Below are 14,219 nucleotides of genomic sequence, written 5' to 3'. Positions count from 1 at the left end.
GTAAATATATATGTATATATATTATATTTATACAAAAACACATTCCCATGCGCACGTATAAATATATTTTCATAATTAAGTTCGTAAAACAATGAATTTTAAACTCGGGATCTCATTTAAAGTGGTGAGGGCATGCTACCATTAAAATTATTACGAATTAAAACTGCCGATAAGGATTTGAAAATAAGAATATATTAAGATTATATATAGATTGATATTGAGGATGCTATACGCAATTTCACATTAAATATTTCTATTGTTAAATACTTATTTTTCTTGGACATGATCTTCTAAACATCATTTACAAAAAGATTATGACATAATCTGGGAATTTGATGACAATATGTATGTAACCCTTAAAAATTTTGGAGGGCTTCGTTTATAGGGTATGATATGGGTTTGGGGCTATGACGTATCTTATGGGACTGGGTCCAATATTAAATACAAACCACAGGCCAACCCAAGCCTAGCCTATTGGAATCTTTTTGATGGGCTTGTGTTGTTTATTCCCAACCTAAATTTTCATTTTAAAGCACCATTTCTTTTTCTTTTAAAGATAGTTTTTTTTTTTTTATATAATTGGGAGAGAGGAGATTCGAATCATGCTCTTAAAGCAAGAGGATTTTACACCAACCAATAAATAAAATGCTCGGGTGTTTTTTCTTTTAAAGATAGTTTTGTCTTGTTTTTAATAATTTATAACTTATTTAATTAAGGGTAGTATAGGTTTGTGGAAATGAATTTTGTATATGTGACAAACAAAAGATACAATTATATATACATACGTATGCACTTACGTACATATTTTCAAATAATTGGAGCATAAGAAGAATTATTGATTCATTATTTGACATCCAAAAATTTCAAGACACGAAATTACTTAAATTTAAATCGAAAACTATGTATTTCTACTTCATTTAATTTTAAAACCCACTAAAGGCACATTCATGCATAAAGTAGCAATGGGGGATATGGATAAAAGAGAAAAGATATTGTATATGTGGCTGCTAGATATATAAGATAAATTACTTTTGAGATTTTTATTTTGTGGTGGCTTCTAGTTGCTTGAATTGAAGCCTTGAATGCTTTTAATGTTTGCCAACTGCTTTGGTCCATGACAAGGACCCAAAAGAAATTGTCGTGATTATCAAAAATGGCAAGTGATTCGTATTTGCAAAAGAATTTCCAAAGCCAGCTTGAATCCAAGCACAAGAGAAAGCAACTAGTGAATTGCAGAAACTGTGCAACCTTCTTTATCAGGCAGAGCAAAACCTGGCCCCTAGATGCTGCCTTGCTTGCCTTTGTTGAGCTCGATACTTCTTAAGTTACACCCTACACATTTTGTTCCGTAGCTTTCCCATATGAAAATGAAATCCAATTTTTATGAATTGGAAGGGTGAGATGATGTATACCATGACTGTCGGCTCTCTAATTTGTCACCTTAGAACCTCTCCAATGGCTGAATCAAATCCGAAAATTGCTTTCCAAAGAGACTCGATGTGAACAGATTAGATCATTTTAATCAGAACAAGGCCTGTCTTTTCTTTGGAAATTAGTGTAGTATGTAATGTTAGAATTCATATCAAGATAAGAAATTCAGGGTAGACCCTGCCTTGGTAAAGTTTCAACCGCATATCTGCTGGAATTGGCAGCCATAAACACAAGTCAAAAAAGAAAAGGGACCAAGATACTGTTATATAAGCTCCTTTGCTTATAAATGCACCTGATTTCTTTGCAAATTAAGTGCATAAGAAAACTTAAGAAAATGGGCAAATTAAGTGTATTGTATTTATCTAATTCCATGTCCCTTATAAACGGATACAAATTATTTTATTTGTCACACAAGACAAAGAATTAGTTTTTTTGAAATTCCAGGTTTAATTTGGTTTAACGTTACCTTATTCACGCGATTTTATTTGAGGTTCGAATTTCTTTTTCTTCCTTCGATTTTGTCATAACACACAAAATACCAATCAAGCTATATGTAAATAACCTTAAAACCCTAAGAACTCAAAGATTTTTGTTTGAGTTCACTCAAAGCCACAAGGTGCAAACTTTTCTTTCCATTTTCTTTAGGTTTTCGGTCAGTTTCAACCTGTATAGTCAATGCTGAATATAGACTTTGATTTGCATGAAATTGAGGTTTGAACTATAACGCCCCTAATTCCCCACTATCCATGCTAATTAAGTAAGAGTTTGCAGGCTTTCAGCTTCTGCAGCCAAAGGAACAAAATTGAGAAAAGTTCATTCTCATCAAACCATTGATAATTAAGATCGAATTTCGTCTCCATGATTTGTCGTGTTTAAGATTCAATCATCCAATCAACAAAGATCATGAAACAGGACATTATCCAACAAATTTGGATTCACAACACCTTTTTGACATCTAATCTAGCGTGTAAGCATCAATTTGCGGCTTTAGGTCCTCAAGAACAACGTGGGGAAATTGAAAACTTCTCTGCCTATATGCTTTTCGCCTTTAGAATCTCCATCGAGAGTATATGCTATCACTGATTCTATCATGTTTTATCTCTTTGACCCTTTGTTGCTTTCATTGCAATCAAAATTGTGCACTATATAAACACACATACATATAAATAGCTTGCATGTGTGTCACAAGCAATCGAAGAAGAACAAATCCACGTTGCATTGCTCCATGACTTCTCCATTCATCATCATTTGGATTTTTATGAAAAGGGTGTTGAAATTTGGTCATTTGAAGTCATCCAATGCTTAGTGTATATTGCTATTGTTTATCAGATTCATGGAATCTTGTCTAGAAATCAAAACAACCCTAGCCATATTTTCTCCAAGTTTCCATCTTGCAAACGCAAGCTCTTGATGCTTCATTTCAATATTACGCGACAATGATAGAGATTAAAGCCCTGGATGTCTAGTACACATAAATTTGGGGTCAAGATTTTCCTTCGCAGTTTCGAGCTAAAAACCTTGACACATGAAATTTCAGTTGCAGAATTTGGTTTGCAATACCGAACAAATGATTTGTATAATTTATTATTTTTTTTTTTTTGCAGGCTTATGGATCATAAATAATCTCTTGCCAACTAACAGTTTCTGTAGAGTCCAGCACATGTGATAGGTTCATGCAATTGTGACTTTGCCGAAATCTGTTGGGAGGAGGAGGAAATTAGGCCTTTCTTGTGGCGTAATGCTCGGTGATGGTGTCGATATGAACTTTGTTTGGCACCAAATCCCCTCCCATGGGAAAGGATGACACAAGGGTAAATTGAAAACAAAGGCTATGCCAAAAACATTGAACGAAAAGTTTTTATCCAAATTTAGAAAGATAATGTGTTAAAATACCTAACAAGTAATGGACTTTTTGTCAAAGATATATAATTGGGTTCTAAAGCAAAGGGAGCTATCAAGGAAAGCAAAGCATGATAACTATATACGGAACATGGAAAATTGAAGAAAAAAATTTTCCCAATACCATAACCTCAACAAAACCCCATGTTAATTTCAAAACATAATCCTTTTGTGCTAAATTTACATTAGAATTTAATACGTACATTATACTTAAACGTAACTAATGAAAAACACGTAAAATTTTATTTGTAATTACTTCATTAGTCACGTATGCGACACTTTTCTTTTGCCTTTTTAAATCATAAAAAAATCTTTAAATAAGTTAAATTCATTAAGCTAGGTTCATGCATTGTATTAAACAATTTCAATCTAGACTGTTGAGATAAGGAATTGAGTTTAAGACGTATGAGTTTGTTCTATATCATGCTTTCTTGGTTAATCACTTTGACTCAATAACCTGCAAAAGTATTTGAAAAACAGGATATGGTTTGTTTAGAAGATGTAAGAATAGGATTAAGGCTGCCTGGTTTTGCATTGATACAGCAAAAACTAGAGAATACAAAAGTGATCACAGGTAGGTTTGTGAACAAGTACATAAGCACATGGAGATTTCAGTCTTTTTTCACACATAAAGGGGATGTTAGGTTTACCATGAAGAGGGAACAAGAAGATGACTGATAACATAATTTGGTAACATATCATCTGTGGCCATTAACTTAAGGCTTATGCAACTCACATGGGAGACTACACCAAGCATGTTGACCACCCATGTTCTGAATAAAAGCTTCGATTTTGTTTTAGCCATTGTGCGATAAGAACGACTTTGATCACTGTCTACATAGAATTGCCATAAAATTACTTTACCCCTCTTGTCCATTTTAGTGAAGGAAAAAGGCAACCAACTTCATGTACTTTTGTTAGCCATAACTAAAAGTTTAATAAGACCCATTAATTCAATTGAAGTTAAAAGATGAGAATTGCAAGCATATCCAATTATTTAATCCTTATTACCCTCTCGAGCCAGTTCTTGATCTGGTTCTTGATTGTAAATCCTAAACCTTGATATCGAAATAAATAAATAAACAAAATCATATTATTCGGAGTTAATCATAATGCCTCCATCACCTTTAGAAAAAAATAAAGTTACATAACCATGGAGCTGTAGACATAGTGGGAAAAATCAATATCTGATTCAATTGAGATTTGAAAGAGATCATGGGGGCATGCAATTGTGATGTAGGATCATTCAAATGTAGATATATAGTAATAGTGGGGTCCACAAAATCAGAAAAAATATTAGAAAATAAAATTATTTAGGGGTGCATTGAGATCTTATGTGTCACTTCTAGGAATTTTGAGGGATCATGGTTTCCTTCTTTACATGCTTCTTTGAATTTTCGGTAGTGGCTTTTGGGAATATATGGAGAACAAAAATGTGGTTGCTACAAAAGAAATTGATTCCAAATATGGCAAACCCTTTGGACCATTCCTTCCATTGCAATACCTTTGCAAACAATAGGCTTTCCCCCACTTAGTTGAGTGGTTGAATTCTTGAAGCAACTCTTGTTTTTAACATATGAATATTTTTTATATCTTGACACGATGAGGAGTAATTTTTTTTCGTTTTATAAATATTACTATTTATTTCAAAATAATTAAATTCGAATCTCAAATTTTAATCATTACAATATCCCTTCTTTCTCATTTGAGTAATGTTTTTGCTTCGGTTCATTATCTTTCATTTCATTAATAATGTTCTTTGGAGTTCAAGCAATCAAACTTAAAAGAGTTTGACTGAAAAAATTAAAATTGAAATATTAGTTAAGAGACATAGGAAGTGCCAAAAAGCTTTCAAGGAATCCTAAGCACACATATTAAACATTTGAAACAATTTACTTTTTGGGTACTTCAACTTTTTTGAGAACAATGATTTTTGTGAGCAATGCCAAGACATGAACACAATGGAGCTGTCATGGTCTCAATGTACAATTCTCTCTTCTTTAATACCCTTTTTCCTTTTTCTTTTTTTTTTTATTTTCTTCTCAAAAGGAAAGAAAAAGGAGGGGGACCCATTATTGATTCAGTTATTCCACATGAAAGTCTAATCTTCTGGTTGTGAATTTTCATTAAAGATTAGGTGAAGCATGGGTGCCATTAGAATGATTTCCCTTCTCTTCCCTAGGTGTGTAGCTGAGGGGGTTGGGTTGAGATGCTTTGAGGTCGTGATCGTGTGACTGTGGGGTTTCTCTCCTGATAATGATAAGAAATGGACTACAAAGAAGTGACACTTGATGGGACCCTTTGGTCCATCATGAAACCAGCATTATGACCCCACTTACCCTAGTTCCAACCGCCCCTTTCAAGATTTTGGCCATGCCCAAGGGTTTGGGCCATTGAAAAAGTCGTGATAAAACCCCTTGATTCTCCTCTAGTTTTCGCTAGCCACCTAGGTTTTTATGCTAGTGGCCAAAGGCACTCGAGCCTCCCCATGACTGTTTCAGAAATGGAGGAGCCTCAACCATGCTGATTAGCTCACCCTCCATTTTTCCCCTAGAGGAAAGAAATGAGAAAGGATACTGTTTCCTTAATAATTAGGGCCATGGAGCAATGTCTAGGTGTCACCAATCTTTATAGCTTTAACTTAATTCATGGTTCTCACTTTCCTTGCAAAAGTTTTCAATTATAATTCATATTAAATTTATGTTGGATGTCAAAAACTGAACAAAAAGTCAAGATAGACATAAATTTCTTTAAAATTTTGAATCCGGATTATGAAAATGACAATTACTAACAAATATCTATTATGTTCAAAATATATACAATACTGATATGATCGTTTGTAATCACACGATTTGATTAGATAGATTAATGTTTGCAGATTAAGCAGTGTGAAAAAATAAATCTCACGTTAACGCTGATTAATCCCAACCAACGTAAAGGTGGAAGTAGTGGTCGCATTGCGACAAAAGAAGAAATGAGATCAAGTGCCGAAGAATAGAGGTATAGCTGAAAGAGGACAGCCAGAGAGAGAGAGAGAGAGAGAGAAGGCGAAGCCAAGGCCATGACCGTCCTGTTTATGGGGTTTAGTGGTGCAAAGCCTTAAGTCACAAAAATGGCTGGCTCTGGTGGTGGGATTTGCATAGCAAAAGCATGACATCGGAAGCGTAAATTGAGCTTGTTCCCACCCCACACTTATCCGTCCAATATTATCTTTTTGTTGCATTGTGTGGGGTGTGGTCCCCACCCCCACTCGCTGCCCCACGTGTCAACCTCTTCCACATCTGGGAATTACACGTGTCGTCGATCAACGGGCCGAACTCCCCCTCCCGCCCTACTCTCCCAGTTCACGTCATCATCATAACGCTTTCCCTTTCACATGCTTCTACTCGCTAACCACTGCATGTCTTTTGTCAACCTGTGCATGGATTCAGCTAAACTAAGCATAGGTTCGGAGTAGACATGGGAAATGACTAAAATACCCTTTGAACCGTCGGTCGTGTCGTGCTCGGGTTGGGGGGGTGAAAGAGTAACAGATGCCAACTTTGGCGTATTAAATCCTTGCCCACCCCCTTGGTAGTCTTTGGGTTCAATCTGCCCATTTAAAAAGAATGGTCATGCCAACTCAAGGCAAACATTTGTGAGCAGCCTCTCAAAATCCTATGATGTTCTTCTTCCCTGGTAAACTTTCAGGATTCAAGGTAAAAAATTCTCAAGTTCAACACTGAATTAAACATATTCAAAGGTGCAGTGATGGAGAGCACCGACTCATCGACAGGCTCGCAGCAGCCAAACCTCCCGCCAGGGTTCAGGTTCCACCCCACGGATGAGGAACTAGTGGTACACTACCTCAAGAAAAAGGCAAGCTCGGCTCCTCTGCCGGTTGCAATTATTGCAGAAGTTGACTTGTACAAGTTTGATCCATGGGAATTACCAGGTAAGAGTGTTTCGCCCACATGATCTTTTTGCCTGCAAAAAATTTATTCGAAAAGGGTGAACAGGAAAAGAGGAAAAAGAAAGTGAAAAGTGCATTTACATGGATTAAGCGTCACATATGTATTGGACTATGAACAATAATCTTTTGGATTTTGTTTTGGGTTTTCAGCTAAGGCCACGTTTGGCGAGCAAGAATGGTACTTCTTTAGTCCTAGAGACAGGAAGTACCCCAACGGAGCCAGGCCTAACCGGGCGGCTACTTCGGGTTACTGGAAGGCTACCGGAACCGATAAGCCGGTTTTGACCTCGGGAGGGACTCAGAAGGTTGGTGTGAAGAAGGCACTGGTTTTCTATGGAGGGAAGCCCCCTAAAGGGATCAAAACCAATTGGATCATGCATGAATATAGGCTTGCAGATAATAAGGCTAGCAACAAACCCCCTGGATGTGACTTGGGCAACAAGAAAAACTCACTAAGGGTAACCATAACTCGTCAGTTTCTATTCCAAGTTTTTGGTTATATCAGGAATTGATTGTGTGAATACTTATTTGTTTACTAATGAGAAGTTCTTTTTTTCTTTTGGTTGCTTTTTGGTTTACAGCTTGATGATTGGGTGCTATGTCGAATCTACAAGAAAAACAACACGCATAGACCTATGGATCATGATAAAGATGACTCCATGGATGAAATGCTTGGGCCAATACCACCTTCAATATCAATCGGTAGCCAACATAATGCAAAATTTCAACTTGCAACAAAGGGAACAAGTTTTGGCACATTGCTAGAAAACCAGGAGCACAGCCTGTTTGAAGGTATGATGGCGGGGAGTGATGGGATTAACAGTGGTTCTATATCTCAGTTGGGGTGTTCAAGCTCAAAGCCTGACCTGTCTATGGTTAATCCTCTCAAAAGGACTGTCCCATCTCTTTTCTGGACCGATGAGGACACGGCCGGCCCTTCAACAAGCAAGAGATTTCATGGGGATAGCAATGATGGAAGCATGGAGAAAACAGATGGGAATGGTTCCATTGCAACTCTGCTTAGCCAACTGCCACAAACCCCTCCATTGCAGCAACAGACAATGCTGGGGTCAATGGGAGATGGGATTTTTCGGCCTCCATATCAACTTTCGGGGCTTAACTGGTACTCTTAATTCAATTCCAGGTAGTGGGTATTCCATAGATATACCATCTATACCTTTAAAAAAAAAATCAAAATTTTCAAGTTTCAAGTAGCTTGGAAGCTGTCAGTGTCATGTTACATACTTGTTGATACAGTCGCCAATACAGTCATGAAGCGTTTGGATTGGGATTAAGGTTGAGATTTTAGTTGTTAGAGAAAAGAGATTAGAAAGACTTCAGTGCTAGATGAACCAGCTTCGACGTTTCTTTGAGTGTAACAGGTAGCTGCCAAATTTCATCTCTTGAGGCCATAGATATAGGTAAATTTTATATAATTTATACTCTTATATATATATATATATTGTATACATATAGTTTGTTATTTACGTAGAGAGATGCAAAGAAGAAAAAAGAAAAAGGGGGAAATGAGGGGAGGTTTCTACTTGATGTAGAAAGAAAAAAAAGAAAAAAAAAACTGATGCATGGATGATAAAATATTTTGCTGTAGGACACAACATTGAAATCTTGTATAGAAATCCTTGTTGTTGTAGAACTTTTTATTGTTGATGATGCACATTTTAAGAATATATTGGTTATGGTTTGTCTACATCAAAGTTATGTTTCATCTTTGGATCATCTACTCACAATATTGTGCCATGCTTTCTTTTTTCATCACTCAATCATGCTTTGCATTTAAAGACATAATGCCTTTTTATAGTCACTCCATAAACCCTAGAGGGTAATAAAAAGCTTTTAAGTTTCCCTTTTTTTTTTCAGTCTTTTTTCTTCTTCTTTCCAGCTAGTGTGTCTTTCTTGTATGCAATCAAGAGCATGCAATGTGATGGTATATAGTTCTACTAGAAAGTGGCCACTAGGTCAATTAGTGTACTTCCCTGATGCTACATGTATACAGGATCCAAAGGGGGGAAAGGATGGGAAAATAGAATGGAATCATCAAATTCATAGCTTCCCCACTTCTTAAAAGAGGATCCATGAACAATTTTTCTAATAGTTTTAAATTTTCTTTTCTAGTGGGAAATATAATTCAGGGGGTACAGAAAATAGTCCTAGAAGATCTTTTTGAGTTTCAATATGTAATATTATATAGTAATAGAAGAATCATCATTAACATTAATAGGTATGAATTCCCAATAATTGGTTGATAAGAGCTGAAGTATATGGGGCCATATTACTATCAATAATGTCTTTTATTATTCCCATCATTATGACAATACATATCAATCAACTAATTTATATATATATATATATTAATGTCTTTCTAGCTAGTATTTTTAATTATTATATTTTTATATAAAAAAAATAATCCAAACATCAGCCACAGTTTCTAATTTTGTACATTGCTATATTAATATAATTTTTTATACATAAGATTTCCTTTTATAATATTATATACATATATAGCTCTGCCCATCACCTGATTTTATTGCTAAGCTTAAAGCCTTCCTGTCAATTGTTGGGGTGTGCAAAACAAATATCAATCCTCTTAATTATCTCTTTTCAGTTTTCCAAGCGGTGGTTCTTTTCCCTTTGACAAAGATGGTTGATCTCCTCGATAGTGAAAGTTAACAATTTGGAAAATGTTTGAATTGAGAAAGAAATGATGCTTAAAACAAGGTTGAACAGGATATATAATTACTTAGGCCTTAAGTTTTGAGAAGCTAAGGCTTCAGAGCAACCCTGGAAAATACCAAGTTTCAAAGCATTAACCAATTGTTAAGAGTTACATCTCTTCCCCCCATGACTAGTTGCTTCAACAGTTTCTCAAAATTATTTCCCTATCATTAGTTCCTACATATATGTCCATCTGCACGTATTTATCAGAATAAGTTAAACACAGAGTTTGAACAAGGGGGATAAAGTTTCAACATGTTGAAGTCATAAGGTTATATATATATATATATATATATATATATATATATATATATATATAGGNTATATATATATATATATATATATATATATATATATATATATATGAAGGAATGGAGATTTGAATTATATTCTTTTTAGAGAAGGAGATCATATATGAATCAATGAGTCAAATGCTCGTATGTATGTTGAAGTTATGAGTTTAAATTCGAAAATCTTTGTAGAACCGGAATGAGTCAAATGCTCATGTGTATGTTGAAGTTATGAGTTTAAATTCGAAAATCTTTGTGGAATCGGAAAACCGATCTTGAACTAGTACGAATTTCGTTTTTCTCATTGATTTTATCTTGAAAGGAAAAGGAAAAATTGGGTCTAAGGAATTAGAGTGTGGATGTCATTTTCTTGCATTGGGTTGATAAGACATAGAAAAGTATATTCCTTGACCTAGAGGTCACATAAATTGACAACAAGAGGCTACCTCACAAAATTAATGGCTTTTTCTCTTTGAGACTATGGGACCATTTCAATATCATCAAAAGGAATCATTATCTTAAAACCACACAAAATTAAAAGCCCTTTAATTACATTCCTTTCCAAGGAAAGCGTACAAAACAACTTTATAAAATTTCCTATCAATTACTGATTAATTTTGGAATAGATATTGACAAACCGATGAAATGCGCTTATCTTGTTAATTTGTTTTATCACACTATTAAAGCCTTTAAAACTCTCCACAAATGCGAGTTTTTATTCTATTGTAATAATCATATCTCTTCATGTGTTTAAAGAAACTCATTATTCAGATTTGTGTCCCACACATTCATAGATATTTTATACATAAAATAATACATATAGATGTATGTTATGTACAAAAACATGGGATGTACGAACATATTTATGTGCAACCAGGCTACAAAAAATTGAATTCATGTGAATTTGACTCTAACAATAAAGAGATTTGATTTAATAGAAAGTGAGAATGTGTGAATCTGTGTCAGATTAGATCATGAACGTTAATAATGGCACTACCCAAGACCTCTATATATCTAAAGAAAAGTTAATTTTTCCCATTGTCTTCCCATCAATGAACCTACCAAAAAGAATAGTGATTTCATTGATGAGGCTATGTCCTGCAGCCAACTACAATTCTTTACAAATCTTAGGCCCATAATTCATTAGTGAACTGGAAAAAAAAGAAGGGGGTTAAGCAGCATGAACAGCCTAATTAAGGCAGGAACACAAAAGCACCCAGGACCAAGGGCAATCTGTACAATAATTCTAAGCCCAGGTTGCTCCTGGCCCATTTTTTTTTTTCTGGAATCAGTGACCAATTAGCTAGCTAATTATTGAAGATTAAGCAGAACACATAATCAATTTGATAATCCCAAAGGTCCTCACATTCCCATTGCCTGTTAATTACTTGTGACAAGCAAAGATCTACCTGTACAATTTGCAAAAGCAAAGAATATGTAATTGAGGGTGAGGGCAATATACTAAGATTTTGCACCTTGATCTTCCGGAAGATTATCAATATAATCCATCAGTCAATCACTAAAAACTTGCAAACAAAAAATGCATTTCACTTGCAATTTTTTTTCGACCATCTTTCGATTATTCAATCACAATTAAAAATTATATAAAGATCCACCATAAACATGAGTTTAATATAATATTTGCATGAATTTTATACAATTCGTGATTGTGATTGGTTAATTGTAGTGTAATAATTATAAGAAACATATTCTCTTATATCACACTTATCATGTGAAGTGTTGTGGGTGCGCTCCGTAACTGTCCTTAAGTTTATGAATATTAGATTGATGAATAAATTAAGTAAAAATACAAAGATAAATGGCATTAACAAACTTATAAAGTCATGAAATAAAAAAGGAATAAAACAGGTGGGCATGATCAGTATGTTGAATTCACCAAGATTTCTCTAGTGTTGCCTTGAGGGATACACCTGTGCTTAAAAAGAAAAAGGAAATTAAAAGAGTTTTCCTTGTTCTAGAGGGATTTGCACAGCTGCAATCAAGCTGGCAAATGGGTTTTGCTTATGTGTTTAGATGGAATTGTGGGCAGGTCCAACAAGGACCCAGCACACACCAACCCCCTCATTATACAAATAAATCATCCAAATTAAAAGCTTAAAGTAATTACAAAAACTGTTCCAAGAATACCAAAAACAGGGTAGACAGATCAAACATGTGGGGTGGATCTTTGATGCCCTTCATTGATGAAAACAGCTCAAAGGTCCTTACCATTAACTCCATGGAATATGATAGATTTATGTTCCTATAGAGGGCTAATTATCAAGGAGAAATGAGTTGGCCTACGTTAGGTTCAATGCTTGATGATTAGATGCCTTCAGTCATTTTCTTGTGTAAAGGCAAAGCACTAGAAATTGAAGATAAACAATTTTGACCAAACAAATATTATCTTAAAAGTTTTGAATTTTAAATTCGGATTTAGAATATAACGAGACGAGATTTAATAGGTTAGAGAAAATTACATTCGAATAACCCAAATTTTTATATACCAAAGGAAAAAAAGGGAAAACATAATAGTAGATAAAATCTTTACAAGGTTACCAATTACATCAGAAATTTTGGCAGTGGAAGACAAAATTCAACAGTGGGGTTGGATTAGTGGTGCACTGAACTCAGAGAGGGGGAAAAGGCCTAGGCCTAAGCGTGCATGTACTTTGCCAGGTGAATTGATGGTATCGAATGTGCATTTGTGGCTCAAAAATCACATGTAAAAGAATCCTTATAAGCATTATCAAACCGAGTACCCATGGAGGAAGCTATGGCAATGATTAAAGATTAGTAGTCAAGATGGTATGGCCATGGCCACTAAGACTCGAAATTAAGCTACTCTACTTAATTACCGAGTCCCAAAATTTGGTCAAAGTCTCCCAACGCCATTTCTAGAATCGAATTGGAGAGGGCCTTCCAAGAAATACCAAGTCAAAAAGAAGCAAATTCCCATCTATATATGCTTAACAAATCAAAATGAACTAGGCATGACCAATTCATCTCACCAACTATACACTCAAACCACCAACTCCACAATATGCAATTGACTACCCCTGAGAAACAAACTACAGAAGGTTTAGATATTCCGGCGAAGGCCTCTACGGCGGGAGACGCGACGGAGGAGAATCAGGGTCGTCAAAAGAGTTACATGTCATCGTCGTCATCATCTCCTAGACCCCGGCCGAGGTGTACATGTTCAAACCATCCAGGTTCAGTACCTTGTAGCAGGCATGGTTACATGGTGCCTAGGCAGAACATGAGGAGAAACAGTGCTAACAAGGAGATATTGAGGAGGGCATTAACACCACCAAATCGTAAGATGACACTTAGGTGGTGGAACTTCAGGCCAACGCCAAGCCGGCTTTCTAACATGTCTATGGCATAAGGTTCAGAAGCTTTTCTTTTATACCAGTTCTGACAGCAGGAAATTTTTCTGATCTTTGGAAGGATATAGAGAGTATGTAAATGATTTAATTGGAGGGTTAAACCTTTGGGTGATACTGTATATCTTATAATGGAATTTCGAGCCTTTTTTGTTGGTATTTTGGATGGTTTATTACTCTTACATGTTCATAGATATAATCTGTCCATTTCTCTCTGGAAACTTTATAATCTGCTGATAAAACCAATCCCAAGATTCACTGTCATAATAGTCTGTGAGTCAACAGCAGCAAGAGTAAAGCATATATCTCATCTAAAATCTAAATCTGCTCTGTTTTTCTTGCTATGAAGAAAATGTTTCATCTCATCTGGTTTGAAATTTCTGTTGAAATCTGCATGTTCCCATCCAGCTGTTAATTAGCTTCAGAATTAAGATGACCCTAATGGGTATATGACAGCAAAAAGCAGGGAGGCTAAATGAAATCCTGATTCTTTAAGAATCTGATGTAGAAGATTTTGGTTTTAGC

General features: G+C 35.3%; 2 protein-coding genes across 2 annotated transcripts; both read left to right on the top strand.

Annotated features, from left to right (window-relative positions):
• Positions 6,722 to 8,997, top strand: LOC18593864 (NAC transcription factor 56). The gene is made up of 3 exons (XM_007021265.2): positions 6,722 to 7,264; positions 7,433 to 7,740; positions 7,864 to 8,997. The coding sequence occupies exons 1-3, from the start codon at positions 7,081 to 7,083 to the stop codon at positions 8,413 to 8,415; spliced, it is 1,044 nt and encodes a 347-aa protein (XP_007021327.1). The 5' UTR covers positions 6,722 to 7,080; the 3' UTR covers positions 8,416 to 8,997.
• On the top strand, positions 13,075 to 13,853 carry LOC18593863. Its single transcript, XM_018125056.1, has one exon. The coding sequence runs from the start codon at positions 13,349 to 13,351 to the stop codon at positions 13,694 to 13,696; it is 348 nt and encodes a 115-aa protein (XP_017980545.1). The 5' UTR covers positions 13,075 to 13,348; the 3' UTR covers positions 13,697 to 13,853.

The sequence above is a fragment of the Theobroma cacao genome, chromosome 7, assembly GCF_000208745.1.
Source record: "Theobroma cacao cultivar B97-61/B2 chromosome 7, Criollo_cocoa_genome_V2, whole genome shotgun sequence".
Lineage (NCBI taxonomy): Eukaryota > Viridiplantae > Streptophyta > Magnoliopsida > Malvales > Malvaceae > Theobroma > Theobroma cacao.
Note: the sequence above shows the minus strand (reverse complement) of the source record. Positions and strands in the feature narration are given on the sequence as shown.